Genomic DNA, 17,377 nt, shown 5'->3' on the forward strand with positions numbered 1-17,377 from the left:
TCGCACCCAGAGGAGGAGAGAGGTGTGCAAGGAGTGCAGAACACTTAAAAAGGGGGTGTGATTTCAGTGGGACCAAGAGGAGGTGTCAGGTTATGGGGATAAGGGAGGCTCCATGTTCCAGCAGAAAGGGGTTTTCACATGTGTCAGGGAGGGCAATGTCAGCAGGGGACAGAGCTTGGATCAGCCTGGGTGCAGGGTGAGACTGGGGAGAATGGGTGATAGGTGATATGGGGGAGAACATAGAGATGGGTGATAGAGGAAAGGAAGTAGAGTGGTGGAAAGGTAGTCACTGCAAGCATGCATCCAGCGAGGGACTTGAGAGATGGATAGAAGAAAGTGATTTCAAACTGGGATAAAAAAGGCAGGGAGGAGTTTTCTGCAGGAAAAAGAGAAATGCTGCTGCAATAATTTGTCTAGCCACCAAAGGCAGGTGCCTGCATCTACTTTGCCTGCAGAGAGCTGTAATAAATCCATTTGTGTCCAGACACTTCCACAACACCCAGGCATAGGACAGGGCCACCCACTTGCCTGTCTGCTTTCCTCAACCATGACTGTGATCATCTGAGTTTATTTATGGTCTCTGCCAACAGCAAAATGTGGCCAGGACGGTCAAAAGTCAGCCATGCTGGCTTGCCCCTCGGGCAGGTAAGATGCAGCACGGCTTCCCAGCAGCCCCTCTTAACGTGGCAGGACAGTGTAGGTATTGCTGGGAACAGGCATTGCATCTGGCAGCATTAATAAAACATCCCTTTGAAGGGCTTTCCTGCCCTGTTTATATAACGCGATAGAATATTTCTTTTCCCTGCTTTTTCCCAGAGCTACCAAGTGACCCAGAGTCCCCAGGAAGTGTGCACTGGAGGGATGGAGAGGGATGAAGGGGGAGAAGAGAGCAAGGGGGGTCTGGAGTGGGAGCAGGAGGGGAGGCACTTACACGGGCTGGGCTGTGCTGCACAGGCTGCCGTCGTACCTTCGCCTGACCCCCCAGGCTGCTCCTGTGCTGGGAGGCTGAGCACGGCCTCTCGGCTGGGCTGCCAATCTGGAGTGGCGATGACATGAATGAAATAAAGAGAAATACTCCGAATAGGAGAAACAGGTCATGGTGAGGCAGAAACAGAGACACACATCCGCAGAGATGGAGCAAGGAAGCCTGCCGGTCAGGGCTTTGAATAAAAGCAGATGGCCACAGCTTGTTCTACGCTGGATTCAGCTGCTCTCTCAGCTCGAGATTATTTTTGGCCCTCTGAGGAAGCGTCAGGGGATTCAAATGACCATATAAGACAAGAGTGAGTTTAACCCTGCCGCCACCACACAGGAAGCAGGCACGAGGCGAGGTGACATTTGTCACCTCCCCAAGTGTCACACAAGCAAGTCTGAGCAGGGGGTGGAAGACACCTGACTCCTCGGGGTGGTGGAAGAGCTCAGCACTGCTCCAAGCCTGGAGTTACAGAGCTGCAAAGGCTTTTGCTGTGCTGGGAGGTCAAATGCTGCTGGCCTGCGGCAAAGGCAGGACAAGTTAATGCACAGAGCAGTGGATGCAGTCTTTCAGTAAAATAGCAAGGACCCCAAGGAGGACAGGACCAAATGGCCAGGGAAGCCCTTATTCTGCCCAGCATTGGGTCCCCACGGCAGAGCTGACAGTGCAAGTGCACTGTAATGACACCGAGTAGCCACAAACTTCAGCTGGAGCAGGAGTGCACTCTGTAAAGCATCGTTGTTCTGCAGCTGTTAGGCATGCTTATAGCTCCTCAGATTGTCCCAAGCTTCCCAGCCTTGGGAACCAAGCAAGAACAGTAGAGCTATGAGAAGGGAGAAGGAACAAAAACTTCAGTTACTCCTCCCTGCCCCCCCCCCAAAAAAAAAAAAAAAAAAGATTTTAAAGGATACTTTTGTATCTGCCTTGATTTTGGGGTGATTATCTAATGTCTTTCTCCCTTTACCCTTGAGAAATCTGCCTTATAAAGACTGAAAGAAGAACAAGGTCTGGTCTTCCCCTGCCAGCAGGTCCCCACTGTCACTGCCGGAGCCCAGCATGGCAGAGCAGGGGGTGCCTCCACAGCTGCATGCCTGGGACCAGACTCAGACCCGAAATAAATTCATCCTCTACAGTATCTAAAAGGTATCCAGCTCACACTGTTTTATATATCTGGTTTTGGCCTCTCTCCTATGTTTTCCCATAACAAACGTTGTGCTTCCTCTGGTGAAGCTGAAGCCTGGCGCAAAGTGTGCCCCTGTAGGAGAGGGGAGCTGCTGGCTTCAGCAGGGCTTCTTCCCTTCAGGAAAGCACACAGCAGTGCCCCTTTCTCCTTTTATTTATTACTTAAACCAGACAGCTCCGGGCAGATTCTCATTTCACCGTGAGGATGTAAATTGTTGACCTCACTGGATTTATAGCAGGCTCCGGCTTTCAAACTAATGACAGGCTTGCAGACCAAGCGCGTGAAGCTGCTCAGCAGCACTAATTAGAAAGCACGTGTTTTGACGGGGGAAGCTGTTTTCCTGCTGGCTGGCAGCGCGAGATGGCCCAGCCTGGGCCGGCGCTCACTCACCTTTGCCAAGGGTAGAGCTGGTAGGGAGGGTTGTGGCTGCTGGCACGGCCGGGGGTGGCCGCCTCGCCAGGGCCCCCCACCACTGACTTCTGGTGGCTCTGGGCAGCTGCCTGGCCTGCCGGGTCCTCTTCCAAGCTCTGCTGGATGGCCATTTTTATAAGCTCGTCTTCGCTCAAGCTACCGTACAGGCTGTATTCCTCGCAGCCTATTGTTTGTCTTTGGGTATTTGCTGCTGTTGTAGCCATTTTTATTCTTTTATGTTTGTTTTGCTTTCCTGTAAAGGGAGATTGCAGTAATCAAAATCTGGAATTAGCAAAGAAATTCAACCATCTCGTGCTCTTGTTCAGCTCCGCCCCTTGATTGGACTGACTGGCGAACACTTCGGAAATCCTTCACCAGGGAGAGAATATTATCAGCCAAAATCTGCACATGAACTTACTGAACGAACTCCTTTCTATCACATAAAGTAGCTGATTTATCTGTTGATTAAACAGGGAAGGGAGCTGCTGCGAGGAAGGCAGGTTCTTATCTACTCTTTCTGGTTGCCACAGTTCAAGAGAAGAATCAGTAAAGGAAATCCTTGTCAGATTAAAAAGATACAGCCTGGAAGTGAGTTTATTTAGGTCAACAACAGTGGGCATCATTCTGTGTGTGTTTTGCTGTTGTTTGTTTTGTTTTATTTTATTTCTCACTCTAATTGCAGAAAATTTAGGGACAAGGTTTGTCTTTCTGCTTGTTTTCTGCAAGCACAGGTTCTCTGCCAGGATAAAGCAACTTCGTGGAGTAATTTCTTCCACCCTATCAGGGGATCTCTTGTGCAACATGCAAAGATATTCTTTGAAGTGACTTTCTTTGTCTTGCTCAGCTAGCAGAGCAACACGACACTGCTCAGTTTCACTTCTGATTTTTTGCTGCCCACAGAACAAAGTTCAAGGTCACCAGTTTCAAGACTTATGGTAAGACTCACTTCTAAAAACTGGTGGTTGAGATCTGGAAAGGAGAGGTGGGGGAAACACAAGGGCACACTCAGAAATCACAGAATGACTGCAAACCCTCATCATAATACGGACTCAAAAAAGGCAAAGACAATCAAAAGTACTACTGCATTTCCAGTAGTAATAGGGATGAATTAATGCCATGAACAGTACAATACTCTAGCGGGATCTACTCCAGATGCCAGAGAGGATTCTGGCCGTCAGTGTCCCAAAATCAAGGGATGAGGTGGAAAACCTTGTCTCTTTTAAGATGACAGCCAAGAGGGAATAGGTTTGCTCTTTATAAGCACACCAAAGTGACAAGAACTGTGTAAAATTACAGAGAACACTTGTATGAAGAGAAATGGTTACAAGCTGCCCAGGAGGAGGTGGACAGGACAGGGGAGGACAGGGAGACAGCAGAATATGACGGTGGAGAAGCATCCCCCAGGCACACATAGGCAAGGGGCTGGCTAAGTGCACCTGTGGGGTTTCAACAAAGCTGCCTCTACTCCCGCTGGGAATCAGGGCCCCTTTCAGCCCCTAGGGGTGTCAGTCCCTGCCCCAGAAACCATGCCAGAGCATGGGGGTCCCTGCCCCTGCCATGCCAGAGCACCACTGATGGAGTGAAGCCTCCACCTCTCTTTCCCACTTAGTCACCCAGGGCAGACTGGCTTCCTGGGGCTTATGCCAGGACGTGGCTCTGCTCCCACAGCCCTTGCTGCTGTGTGCACAGCTGAGAAACAGTCCTGACCTGGGGGAAACAGTAACTCCCCACATGGGAATGGACATAGCTATGTGCATCAAGACACTCACGGTCATTTCTTTAACCATAATATGTATGTATATATATGTATATGTATGTATACACACAGAGTTCAAAGAAATGCAAGAGCCTGAATCAAGCCACAAGAAACTTAAAACCTTGGATTTAAGCATTTCACCTCAGAAACAGCCATGTTTGCTACATCCACGGCCCCCTCAAGCTCCAAGCATGCCCCAGAGGAAGTGGGAAAGGGAAGCCCAGCAGATTTCAGATCAACATTATGACTCTTAACGATGAAGGATGTGTTTTGCAGTCATGAAAACTGCCAAAATAAAACCTTCTGTTCCTGTAAATAATGCAACCCATTTTTTTTTTTAATTTTTATTTTTTTCCCCAGATTTCTGAAGGCTGCTCTAATGTGAGCTGGTGCACTTCAGCTCTGCTCTGACCCCTTGCTGTCCCAAGGAACTGAAACCAGGCATCAAACCACTGACAGTTCCCATACAAGAGCTGCTGTCGCCCCATACCCCAGCTGCTCCAGTACCTGTCCTTGGCTGCACTCCAGCCCACGGCTGGCCCAAACCCATGACACAGCCTTGTTTTCCCTGCAACTTCTGCTGCTGTTTGGCTTGCTCAATTCCTGGCATGCTGGGCAGCACGCTTACAGTCCCACAGCCTAGGTACTTACGTAGCGAGTGGTGTGCTGTGGCTGTGTGAAACCCACGGGCTGGAATCAGAGAGCTTGTCTGCAACATCCAGCACTTTTGTGCCCAGATGCAGGGGCCTGGCCCAGGTGGTGACTCAGAGACTTAAACTCAGTTGTTAGTGAAGAGGGCAGGATCTTATTCTAAGCTCCTAATGAAGGTGATGCACAGTGACTCTTTGGAGGAGGCAAGAAGGGAGCTAAAGTGTTCTTTGAGGGGAACCTGTAGCGGTGGGGCATGGGGCTCAGATACCTCTTCTCTATCCTCCCCAGCACCACCACCTGCATCCTGACCGCACAGGGGCAGAGCAGCAGCAATGCAACTCCATGCTCTGGCACACTGGGCCTACTGATTTAGGTGACCCTCTAAACCCCTATCAGATCTAGATATAAGGGCCATTTCTGGACATCTTCCTTTCCCTCCTTTTGTTTCCTGCCTTGTTGAAGCACAGTGAGGGAAAAGGAACATTTCTTAACTTGGGGATCGTTCCTGCTTGATCCTCTTACTCTTGTATGGGTTAACTGGGTCCCACCCACTCGAGAGGAAAGGGAGAACCTCCCCCACGTGTTGGTGATCCTCACTAATCTAAATATTTTGACAGGAGTCCCATGGAGTGCAGAAACAACAGTGCTGGCAGCAGCTCCCACCACTGACTCATCCTGCAGAAAGAAATGTTGTGGGGCCCGAAATAGAGAAAGCTTTAAGTGCTGCTCATCTGACTGGCACAACCTTGCTGTGGCTGTGAGGGTCACATCTGGGGGCTGCAGGAGCTTTCAGGCCCATTCGGACAGCCAAAGATGTCCTTAGCTGCCCTGAACCCTCCCAGAGATGATTCAAGTTGGGTTTGAAGCCATTCTCTGGTGAGATGCTTTAGTAGGCAGCTGTGGAGTCACAGTGATCTGATGTGGGTTTGATTTAATTCTGTAGGAAGCTGCTGTAAGCCATGCGAGCTGTGGTAGCTGCCCAAGTGCATGCCTTCCTCTGGAGGCTGGTGCACAGCAGTGGGATGGAGATTAACCTCCTTCCCCCCTGGGCTGGGTTCAGTCGCTCGCCTGGTGCTGCCCTGCTCGGCTGGACAGCAGTGAACCTCCAGCCACGACCTTATAAATACCCACTAGGCTAATGTGCTAAAAGCTACATATTTTCCACCTGCAGTAACAAAGATGTAAATAAATAGAAATAAATAAATAATTAAAGAAAATTTTCTTGTGTGGAATGGTTGAACCAATTTGGTCAAATAAGGTCTAACCAAGTGGTCTTTCTGCAGTCAGCATGAATCTATTTACTTGTTTCAGTACTGTTTATTGTAGGTTTAAAATATTAGAATCTGTTCTAGAAATTAAATGCTGGCTTAACTGTCCACTTTATCTCCAGGTTTTTGTGGGAGATTTTCGCGTCGGGCTGTCCCCTGTACTCCTCTGGCAGCCCGAGAGCCTATCCTCACAGGTGGGTAGCACATCACATTGCTTGTACTTTAGAAGAGCAGAACCTGATTTTTAAAGCTGTGGTTATAGTGCCTGTATTAGTCACAGAAGAACACTCTGCCTTCAGGTCTGAATTGCCTCATTAGTGAACTCTCTTGTTAGAGACACATCTTAGGATATTGCTGCCTCTGCTTCCACTTAATACCTCAGTCTGACAAGATCTTCTGGATCTAAATTCCTCATCATTTCCACCTCGGGCCTGACCCTGCTCTCCTGACATAAACATCTCCACCTGATTTGTGACTTTGCTCTCCTGGTTTCAGTGAGTTTATTTGATGTAGCAATCACGTCTGTGCCATACAGACACACTGCAGCTGCACCCGGGGCCCAGCAGGTAGGGCCAGCAGGGACATGGTGGCGGCAGGCCCAGGCCCTGCCCTCACTGTGCGACGAGCAGCTGTACCTGGCTCTGAAAGCAGAGGTACTGCTCCCGGCTGACTACTGGCAACCACTCACATTGTGGTAAAAGCCATAGACAAACACAATTAGGATGCTATTATATTTGGACTGCGGGCTCTGTCAACATTCAGTGTTTGGGAGAATGGGCCTCCGATTCCTGGTGCAGCATAAATAAACAAGGAGGATTACAGCTGGCTCTCAACATGCCGGAGTGCACTGTTCGACACCATTAGCATCTGAAACAACTGGTCCCCATTGATAGCACTCCCTTCAAGAAAAGCTTAGCAAGGCTGCCTGTCCTTCAATGCACCCCAGGCAGCAGAATTAGCAGAATTACTTCTTTCTGTCAGAGGAGGGTGGCAGGTGAGTGACAAGGTCATTAAGGGAGCACAGCCAGGGACTTTGCCTGCCTTTGCACTTCGTTTACCCGGTCAGCTTGTAACTCAATACAGAACCTCAGTATTTATGGCACAGGGTGAGATAAACCACATTTCTAAAAACAAAAACAAGTCTTTGAGAGGCTGAAAATGGGAGAGAAGAGGAGTGGTTTGCTCCTTTTACCTTTCACAAGGCATGAGTGAGCCCCAGGTTCTGCAGATACCACTCCGTGTGTTTGCCTTTACTTCTGAAAGCAGCAGGAGCACACAGGGGGAAGGTAAACATGGCTGGAAGTCTTCCCAGAAAACCAAGCCTCCACTTCAGCTCTTTCTTCTGCACCTTTCAGACCAGATCCTCTGCTGGCAATAGAAACTAGACCAATTTACAGCACTTAGAGCGCTCATATTTTTTTCTATATTTTAGGTCAGTTTTCAGACATCTCTGCAGTTTTTGAAATATATTGTTAACTACTGCTGGGAGGCAAATGATATTTTAAAAAGAGAAAGATTTCCAGTGCCTATCAGACCTGTCAGAGCTGGGGCATTAGAAGAACAACACCTCATGCAGTCCAGCTGCAGCAAGAGGCAAACACATTTTGTAACGACAGCTTATGCATACTGGTCAAGTTATAGCCCAGTGCTGGAGGAGCAAAGCCAAGCTTCCCAAAGGAATCCTCCAAGCAAACAGATCCACTTGTCCAGCCCCAGCTGTCAAAACAGGTCACCTATCAGTCTGGCATGGGTTATGATGCCATCAAGTTGTGATTCTGTGCAAAATCTTTACTGGAAATACATACACCTGCATGCTTTTATTTCTTCTCAGAAAGCATTAATTCACACAGCAATAAGTGCAATATTAGCTTTGTGTCATACCAAATGGAAATTTAAAAATGAAAGAAATTATTTGCTGATGACATCTTTTTCCTGCATTGTGCCTTGCACACACTGTTTTACCTTTTCATGTCATAACAACAACAATTATTTCTGAGCAAGGTATTCTAAGGGATAGAGATAAAAGCATCACCTGCAAGTAAAAGAAAACTAAGGAAATGACAGAACTACAGCTCTGCTTAACACCAGTGAGTGTTGTATAGCTTATTTGTAAAAATAAATAAATAAATAAATGAAAAAACACAAAAGGAAACCACAAAACCTCCCAAGACTGTGTTAGGGTGTTAGGTTACCAACTGCTATAGGAATAAGCATTTACACAGACATAGCAAATAGAAAAGACAGATTGAAAATGCTAAATAAGTTCAAAACATGCATATTTGCATTACCTTTTTGTTCTGAAATAAAAGGATAATAATATTGTTGAAATTAGTTATCTCCTTGATTAAGTCTTAGTTCAGAAAATCCTTGTTGGTATTCATCTCCCTGCTTTGCCTGGATGTTTCGATCAACTGCAGGACAGCTTTGAAACACTCTCGCTTTGAAGCCTGGAGTTTATTTCTGGATCACCCCATGATCAGCGAATACAAGCCAAAATATAAGTTGTTCCGAATCTCAGATTTCCTGCTTGAAGATGTACTGCTGAAACTTTTTCCCATTCTAAAGTTCTTCTTTGTTGCATTAATCTGAGAAACTTCACTTCATCAAGCATCCTGTAACTAAATGACACAAAGTTGACCTTTCTATTACATCATTATTTATTGTCCCTGACAAGTAGACCATATATGGACATGTTTCTGGAACCTAAAGAAAAAAAAAAGAAAAGAAATTACCATATAATTTTGAAGTAAAATATGTTGTCCTGGAGAGTTTTATTTACATGGGTGAAGGGAGCTCAATTTACTTTTCCTTTAGCTGCTGCACGTTAAATGAAGCAGGCAAACATTACTGTGGGTATTTAGTGATTTAGAGTGGTTTGTACATTTTTAAGGCTACAAGGTTTGAGACTTCAGAATTCCAAAGACGACAAAAGTAGCTGTGAACCTGTTCCAAGTAATATTTATAAGAGCTTACTACTGGAAAAGAACAGCTCTCAAAACACTTAAATGTAGAAGACAAGACCCTCGAACACAAGACTGCCTTCGGCCATAATAGTGAAATGGCAGCCATTGTCCCCACATCTGTTATAGGGCAAACTGGCAAAGGAAGAGATAACTCTGATTACAGGAAATAGTCAGGCACATACAGGACAGCTGACACTGCTGGATTAACTGGAACATGGGCATAATCCTCCATTTGGGATGGTTACTATGTATTTGTCTAGCTAATATGATGAATGAAGTATAATACAGTATAATACAGAATCAAAATGATGCCTCTGCTTTTTCCTTCAGCTCCTATTTCATTAATTCCTGTGACAAAACATTGCATTTAAAAAGAATAAAGCCTGGATTGCAACAGGTCTCATTTCCTTTCAGAACACCTTGTTGAGCCTCAGGCTAGTTGTACTCACCCTGTCACTGCATAAACAGCCCCATCCAAGGCTTGGCAAGAGCAATCTGGAAGAGAACCAATTTAGCATCATCCACTCCTACATGATCCCTTCCAACTTACCTGCTTTGCATTTAGGGTCTTTCAGGACTAGCATCATTCCTTCTCTGAGTCTGTTCTTCAATCCGACGTGCTCCAGCACAAGAAGATGGCCATTACATGACACGTCCCTCTTCTCTGCCATCTGAAAAATGATCTACCCCTCATCACCAGTTCTGGGGCAATTGTTTTGTCCAAAGTTAAGGACATTCAACAATTACTGTGGCAGGCAAAGGAGCTGTGGATGTTGTCATTGAGTGGGTGTGAAACTCCTACACCCCTGACAGCATGTCAGCCAACCCTCTGTGACTTCTAAACAACACCCAACATTTTTTTTCCTGATATTGCTTTAAGATTGCAACCAGCCTTGCCTTAAAAACAAGAGTGAATATCTCCCGGATCTAACCCTTCTGCTTTCCTTTTGGCAGGCTCTAATCAGATCCACACCCTTGGCACTCTTATGGCCTGCATGATGACCCACTGAACTCAAGGAACAATGCTGATACTTCATTGCAGATTCATACTTGGAAAACGCAAGGGTGTGTAAGTCTTCCAGTAAGGGTTATTTAATCAGAAAAAAGACACTGGAGCTCAAGGTCCCAGCAGCTATGAACATTGCAGGAGGTAACCCATGTCATTCACACTAAGCACACTTCCCTCCCTCCCGCGCTCCTGGTTTTCCTTGCAATGCCCAGTGCATCCTTCCTACACAGAAACTGTGTGAAGCATACTCTGAGTCCTGGGGCATACAAGAAATTAGGAACATGTCACCGTAAGTCCTGGCCCATGCCTTGCTTTTCTTTAGCGTTATACAGATCAGACCATTCAAGTTGTGCACTGCATCAGATGTTTGCATCTGTACGGAGACACGCAAGACACACAGCACGAAGTGGCAAGGGCCACAGCTGGGTGGCTGCTTTTGGTGCAGGGTCCTCTGGTGCCTACCCAGCACAGCACAGTGCTGTAGTCTCTTCCATCACTCCACATTTCAGCAAACCAAATGCCACAGGCTGGTAGGTCATGGAGCAGGATTGCCAGCTGTAGCTCGTGAGTGGGAGAGAAGCTCCACCATGGAGGAGCTTTTTTGCATGAATATCTCCCTTGGTGCATGACTCTGGACAGACCAGGCAGCATTAAGTGCCCATTGCTGGAGGAATGCATCACTGTGGGCATAAGGGATTTGATGTATTGGGAGCACCTATGAAGGCTGCTGCACCCTTTTCTAATAAAAGTGCCTCAGAAGATCTATTTTTAGATACCACTGACTCTCACTTTTCTCTTGAGTAAAACATTTAACTCCTCTGTGTCTCATCTGCGTCAGTGAATAACTAAATGCATTAACTTCAGAGATGAGTTCAGATTTCTTCATAGACAGGAAGCCAACAAGATTACTTATATGGATAGAGATTGACAAATATGACTTTATTTAATCAGTATCTGTGAAATACTTTCTTATCCTCAGAGGAAGACCTCGTAGAAGTTTGCAATACTAATTACAGAAATATTACTACACAGTCATGAAATCATACATTTGGAGGCTGAGGTTTGTTTTTTTTTTTTTTTCCAAAACAATGTTGTGTCTTTATTACAACACATCCAAAGCATAATAATAACAATCATTATGATTTATTAGCATTGCATCAGATTTATTAATATTTCCCCTGGGACTCACCCAGTAATGAATTTGCATTTTCAAGTTAACCCTGAGACATTCCAAGAGATTACAAAATGTCACCTGCAAAAATAAATACATAAATTCATGCCATTTTCTGGGACAGACTTCAAACTCAGACACTGCACATTAGATCTGTTTGCTTTCTCTTTAAATAGAAAACGATGGAAATAGCCAACTCATGCTGATGGGGGAGTCAGCTAGGGTCTCACAAACAGGGAGCAATAAAAAAGAGTTGAATCTGAGAGAAGACAAAGGACAACCATGTAAAAATAGCAAATGTCTAAATGAACAACAAGGTTCACTTTATTTTTTTTTGTGTTTCCTCAAAATAGCCATCAGAAGCCAGGTCAGGAAAGCACATTTAACGTGTTTTATTTTTGGATTTGTTTGCAGCCGCTAATACAGTTAGTTGAATTGAGTAGCCCTTCCGTTCCACTAAGTGCTATTTTCTATTAAAGCACAAATTAATCAGGTAACTAAGGGTTGTGAAAAAACAAAGTTCATTTGTGCATCCTTGGAGGCCTTTTACCCAGTTAAAGACTTGTTCTGTGTGCAAAGCTGGCAATGCCTTTGCCATCACATGATGAAATCCAGGTGAGAATGGACACAGCACTGAATGTGTTCTCATCCTTAGCCTGTAACTCCCAGCAGCAACCACCTCTGCTGCCCCCAGACACTTGGCTCAGCAGTGCCTGTTCTGAAGGCAAGAAAATGCTGACTAGTTGCAACAGTAACAGTCCCTGGACAGAAAATGTGGCTCCAGGAGCTAACCTAACCACTTCGTTTCTGCCTGCCATTCATACGTACAGTTTTCAGCATGTGACAGTAGTAAGTGCTGAATGCACACAGATAGGAGATGCAAAAAGATCCAGCCAAGGGGACCCCTTGCAGTATGGAGTTGCATATCAGCTGTTTGATTAGGTTTCCTGCTGACAATTTCTTATGTTTAAAGCAGAGCACCCCCACAATACTTTGCCACAGACTTGTGTGCCAGGTACCATGAACTCTTCCCTTGCCACTTACGTCTTGTCTGAACTTTTTCACTATAGCAAGACAGCAAGATAATTTGGGTGCTACCTCTCAATGTGAGTATAGACCTAGGGCACGTCTCTGCGCCTTTCACAATTGTGTTCCAGTAAGCAGAGCTTTGCTTTGCATTCGGTGTTGCCATGCTGCGCTTCCATCAGACACTCCCAAAGATTAAATGCAAACGCCAGAACCAAAAACAATCCTCCTGCACCTCCCGCTATACAACCCATGTTCAAACAACAAGGAGACAGAAACTCCCACAGGGGAAGACAGTTTCAATTTCCCTTGCAAGAACTAAAGATTGCTTTGGCCACCGTAACCTGAAAGAGGCAAGGAGCCAGAGGCACTTGCATGGGAAAAGGTGCAGAGTGTCACACATGCCCAGGGGTAGGGAATACGATATAGAGTTTTCCTTGCTGAGGCTGCTGTCTCAGTACTTCATCGCTGCAAAGATGTAGATGCTTTGAGTTCACTCTACTGAGAACATAATAATCAGGAGGGATTTGGCTCTCTTCAGTGGCTCCTGGCCCTCACCCCTAAGCCAGGGTGGACTTTTGCTCAGTGTGCAACCTCCGCGTTTGCACAGTAGGTCTTCACAGAAAACTTTAACCTTTCAGAAGCAATCAAAATGGAGCCCTCAGTCTTCTGGAAACATGGTATGATCACAACGGGGAACACCCTGTATTAGGGTCCTAAGCCTTATTTCAGGTATCTGGTGACTCAGCCCAGACCTGCCATACTAGTGCGCTTTGGAAGAACGCACAGCTATTGCAGTCGTTGCCTCTCTGCAAATGTCATCCTAAGGTCACATCCACTGACTCAGACTGAACGAGCAATCAGTCAGAGGAGAACATGAAATCCTAATACAAAGTGAATGCAACCCCAAAACTATATGTAGAAAAAAAAAAAAAACCTCCTTGGAGGAAGGGAAAAGCATAAACATTATCTTTTAGTTACTCTTCGCTGTCCAAATATCATTTATTTTATGCTATAATGTATGCTATTAAGAGTTCTAATGAAAGGTTTTTCTTTTTCTTGACCTTTACAAAATCCACAGAATTCAGAGATGTTGCTGCAAACCCTTTGCTCTGAGGCTCTTGCAGAGGAGCGGGAGGGCAAGAATGGCAACGTGAGACACGAGCTGCTGCAAACAGCGAAGATCCTAAGAGAAACAGGGACTCCAAAACAGCAATGGTGAAAAAGTCAGAGAGATTTTGATGGAAAACAAGCTTTGTACCTTTTTTCTTTTTTTTAAAAAAAAAAAGCAATCTGTGTAAATATACCATGGGAGTTTACCCCTCCATTTTATCCCATAAACAACTTTCTGAACAGTCTCCCTCTGCTACTTTACAATTTTGGATGCATTTCTCTGGTACCCTCTAATTCCTTTAAGACTGATTGGTTTCCAGCTATTGTGACTGCTGTATGCAAGAGCATCTGCTGTAGTGCTCTCCTCCCCTTTCCTGACCTGGGAACAGCAGGCCTTCTAGTTACAGGTCTGTCCTTGCTTTACTGTCCTCACAGAGAAAAAGCCCTTGGAAACCAAAAGATGTCCCCACCTAAATAGAACAGCTTGCAAAAACATACAAACCTTTCAGCATGATGAATTCAAGGAGTTCAGTTATAACTTTCTATGTGTCCAGAGTTAAACCAAGGCTACCAGAGAGATGAGGCAGAGTGAGACCCTGCTGCGCAGTGCTGCCAGGAGAAGCGGGTGGTTTGGGTTCCACAGAGATGAGCTCCAGCCTGGCTTGGGACAAATGCTGAAGGTGGCTTCCAGACACCCCAGCTGGAAGTGGGTTCATTGCCATCAGACTCAGAAACTCAAAGCAGGGGAACAGCCTGTCATCCCTACTGACTCCTGCCATGCAGCACTGGCCTGTTTCCCCTAGTGAGATGGTCAGGCCTGGGACATCATTGCTTGCTGCGCAGACGAGAGCAGTGAAAGAACCAGAATAGACTGTGCTAAAGGACATTGCACCATCATCTCTATTTAGCCAGTGCTGTTTTTGCAGTGCAGTCAAATTCAAATGTAATAAATACAATATTTGAAGCTCTGATCAAATTAACCCCTTTATAGTGCCACTGAGAAAGCTTAGCTATCCTGCACTGACTGCTCCAAGCACTCATGAGAACGGACCAGAGATTTATGCCTCCTTTAAGTTCAAATCACAATGCAACAGGTTTGTTTTGCAGGGTTGACATTTAATTGTTTGCCCTACTTCTCTCAGGTTAAATTTAGAGCTAAATTTAGGACAAGTGTCTGGACAGAATATCATATGACACCAGCATATATCTGTTGCACAACATGCCATATGAACATGTAACGTTCAATTCAGTTAAAAATAACCATACACTTACCTAATTCAGCAGGCTTCTGGATTCTATCTACTGAGCTGGTAATCAGACTGGGCAATAGTAAGAGTCACAAGCATACTGCAGGAAGGGACATCACTGCATGTAAGACAGAAAAAAATCCTTTTCTGTGTTAGCTCTCTTTTCTTATTGTATTGAGCAGTATTTACTGTCCCATAGTCATTTATATATGACAGCCTAGATTATCAAAAGGACGTGAATAGGTAAATTTCAGTGGAATTGTGCAAAGAACTGTGGAGTTTTTTCCCACCAAAGTGAGAGATCTCTGATTCCTCAAAAGCAGAGTTAAGTGGCTGTTAAACTCCCACCTTAAACCTGGAAGAGGGCAGATTCTTTCACTGTTAAGAAATGGCTTGCAACAAGCATGGCCTCCTGAACTACAAGAGGGCTAGATGATACCATTCAGTGTGGCTGAGGCGAGGAGACCCAGATCTCCAAACTAAGCATGATCAGCTTCTTGAGCTGTGTCTGGAGATCATAGCTCCAGGGAAAACCTGAGCACTGGGGGAAAAAAAAAAGTTATTCTGTGGAAAATCTGTTTAATACCTTTTCAGATAAGATGAGAAAAAGCATGACAGCTGAGATGAAGGCTGGAGTAAGGAGCTGAGTTTCATTGACATTAATGAGAGCTGTAACAACAAGGAGGATGCATTTTCTCCATCAGAGCTGTTGCTGTGCTTCTGCCCTTTGGCATTTATGTAGTCCCACCTCACCAATAAGGACAGGTTAGGGGGCTTTCACCAGCTGTTGAGTGTTGGGGCTGCAGGTGCTGCTGTCCGTGGGTGATGGCTACCGCTTTCCTTTGCTGAGGTGCACCAGGAGCACCAAGGGCAGCGTGCAGTGCTGTCCAGCAAGCAGGGCCCTGGTGTTCTGTGGGAGCTGAGCATGGAGGATTTTTTTTTCAAGGCATTAGAAATGGGATGCAAGCAGATCACTGGGTCACTAGGCCAAAGCTGGTCCAGCCCCGATGGAGGGGCTGATGCCCAACAGTTGCCCAATAGCTGCAGGGTGCGTGTGTAGGGGCTTGGCCTGGGTGTGGGGGCTGCATGACTTCATGGGCTGCCTGGGCCTGGGCACCCTGCTCCGGGAGGCCCTGCTTCAACCTGGGGGCTGGGCTAGGTGACCTCCAGAGGTCCTTTCCATTCCTTTCAACCACTCTGTGATTCTGTGATGGGCTGCAGCGGGCACTGTCCACTTTCCTCAGCCAAAAAACTCTCACCCATGGGTGGGACAGTCTTTTGGGATCAGAGTGAGGCACAATGCCACACCAGTGTAAGCAAGCCTGTCCATCCACTTTGTGCTTGTACTCCAGATACAAAAGCACTTTGCTAACAGGGCATGCCAGCACAGCACCTTTCAACAGGGCTTAAATCACGTTTACTATTTTTTCCCTTTTGACCTGAGATTGTGACACAGGTTTATATGTCTTCAGCTACTCACACTCTATGTGTGTGTACGTAGGTACATGCAGAGTGTCAAAGATATTTTTATTGAAATGTTGCAATGACTGAGTCATTTCTTGGTTGGCACAGCCTATTTTTCATGACAATGGTTTGGTTTTCTCTGCTGCAACTGTACATCATGTCTGTCACATTAGTTATGTTCACAGTTACATAAATCTCTGACTTAACCTTATTTTCCATTTCTTGATACCTAAAAATCAATCAGGCCAGTGGTCAGCTTAGCTTGACCCCACTGGTTGTCTTCTGACAGTGGTGGTTTAGGAGCATTTGCAAGAAACTTCTGGCAGGATAAATTGTTCCCCTCAGAGAAGTCTTGATTGCTCATAAAGACTGGCTTAAATCTTCAAAACTTGGCACTTTACAGCCTCTCCAAATATTTTTTTGATTAATTTACTTCTGAAGAATTCTGTTTTCATGTAGTGCTGAGCCCAAATTTGAACCTTGCTAAATTCTTTATCTCCACGACATTGTGAAGCAATGAGTTCCAGAGCCCCAAATAGCACATTTCTGGGGCTGTCGAACTTGTGGCAACATCTTGCTGTGTACCAGCAGAGAGAGACACACATGTGGATTTGAACACCAGGAGCAGGGACCCCCATCACTGATGGAGGCTGAAACTGTGAGCCAGGCATTAGAGGAAAGCGAGGCTGCACGCACTAAGCTTGCTTTTGACACACTGGGTAACAAAAATGACATTGGGGCATGCTTTGAACACCACGTTCAAGTTGTACAGGAAACTTTGTGGTTAGCTTCAAAAATAGTCAGAGGAAGAAAAAAATCCCCAAACACATGCATGAATCAAAACTTTGCCTTTGCCATCAATACAGCAGCTCTTGATGAATTTGCAGGCACGCTCACCAGGGCAGGCTGTGCAGCACAGGACACCACAGGACGTCTGTGTCTGCCTAGAGTCAAAACATTTGTGTCATAAAAAAAGCAATCAATAGTCAGTGTCAGTTTTCACCAGTGTTAAGAAATGTCTCAGGCTATTGGTTTGCTGCTCAGGATGTGAATAGGAGCGGCATGTGTTCATAATCATTTTATTTGCTTTTAGCATAATGACAAAAAAAAAAAAAAAAAAAAAAGGAGAAAACAAAGATTTA

General features: G+C 45.6%; 1 protein-coding gene across 10 annotated transcripts in view; it reads right to left on the minus strand.

The window, feature by feature from the left end:
• Window positions 1-17,377, minus strand: part of ASB2 (ankyrin repeat and SOCS box containing 2) — a 54,526-nt gene that overhangs the window by 22,106 nt on the left and 15,043 nt on the right. For 2 of the 10 annotated variants that reach the window (XM_083838107.1, XM_083838108.1), the window contains exons 1-3: window positions 4,975-5,054; window positions 2,547-2,820; window positions 932-1,036 (exon numbers count right to left, since the gene is read on the minus strand). In XM_083838107.1, coding sequence (XP_083694233.1) covers window positions 932-1,036; window positions 2,547-2,820; window positions 4,975-5,041 — 446 coding nt within the window. In that variant the 5' untranslated portion in view covers window positions 5,042-5,054. Of the gene's footprint in view, window positions 1-931; window positions 1,037-2,546; window positions 2,821-4,974; window positions 5,055-7,434; window positions 7,624-8,530; window positions 8,946-9,755; window positions 10,660-14,796; window positions 17,180-17,377 lie in introns of those variants that run through there. The other 8 variants (XM_083838115.1, XM_083838114.1, XM_083838113.1 and 5 more) reach the window with 8 other exon arrangements.

The sequence above is a fragment of the Anser anser genome (assembly GCF_964211835.1).
Source record: "Anser anser genome assembly, chromosome: 5".
NCBI lineage: Eukaryota > Metazoa > Chordata > Aves > Anseriformes > Anatidae > Anser > Anser anser.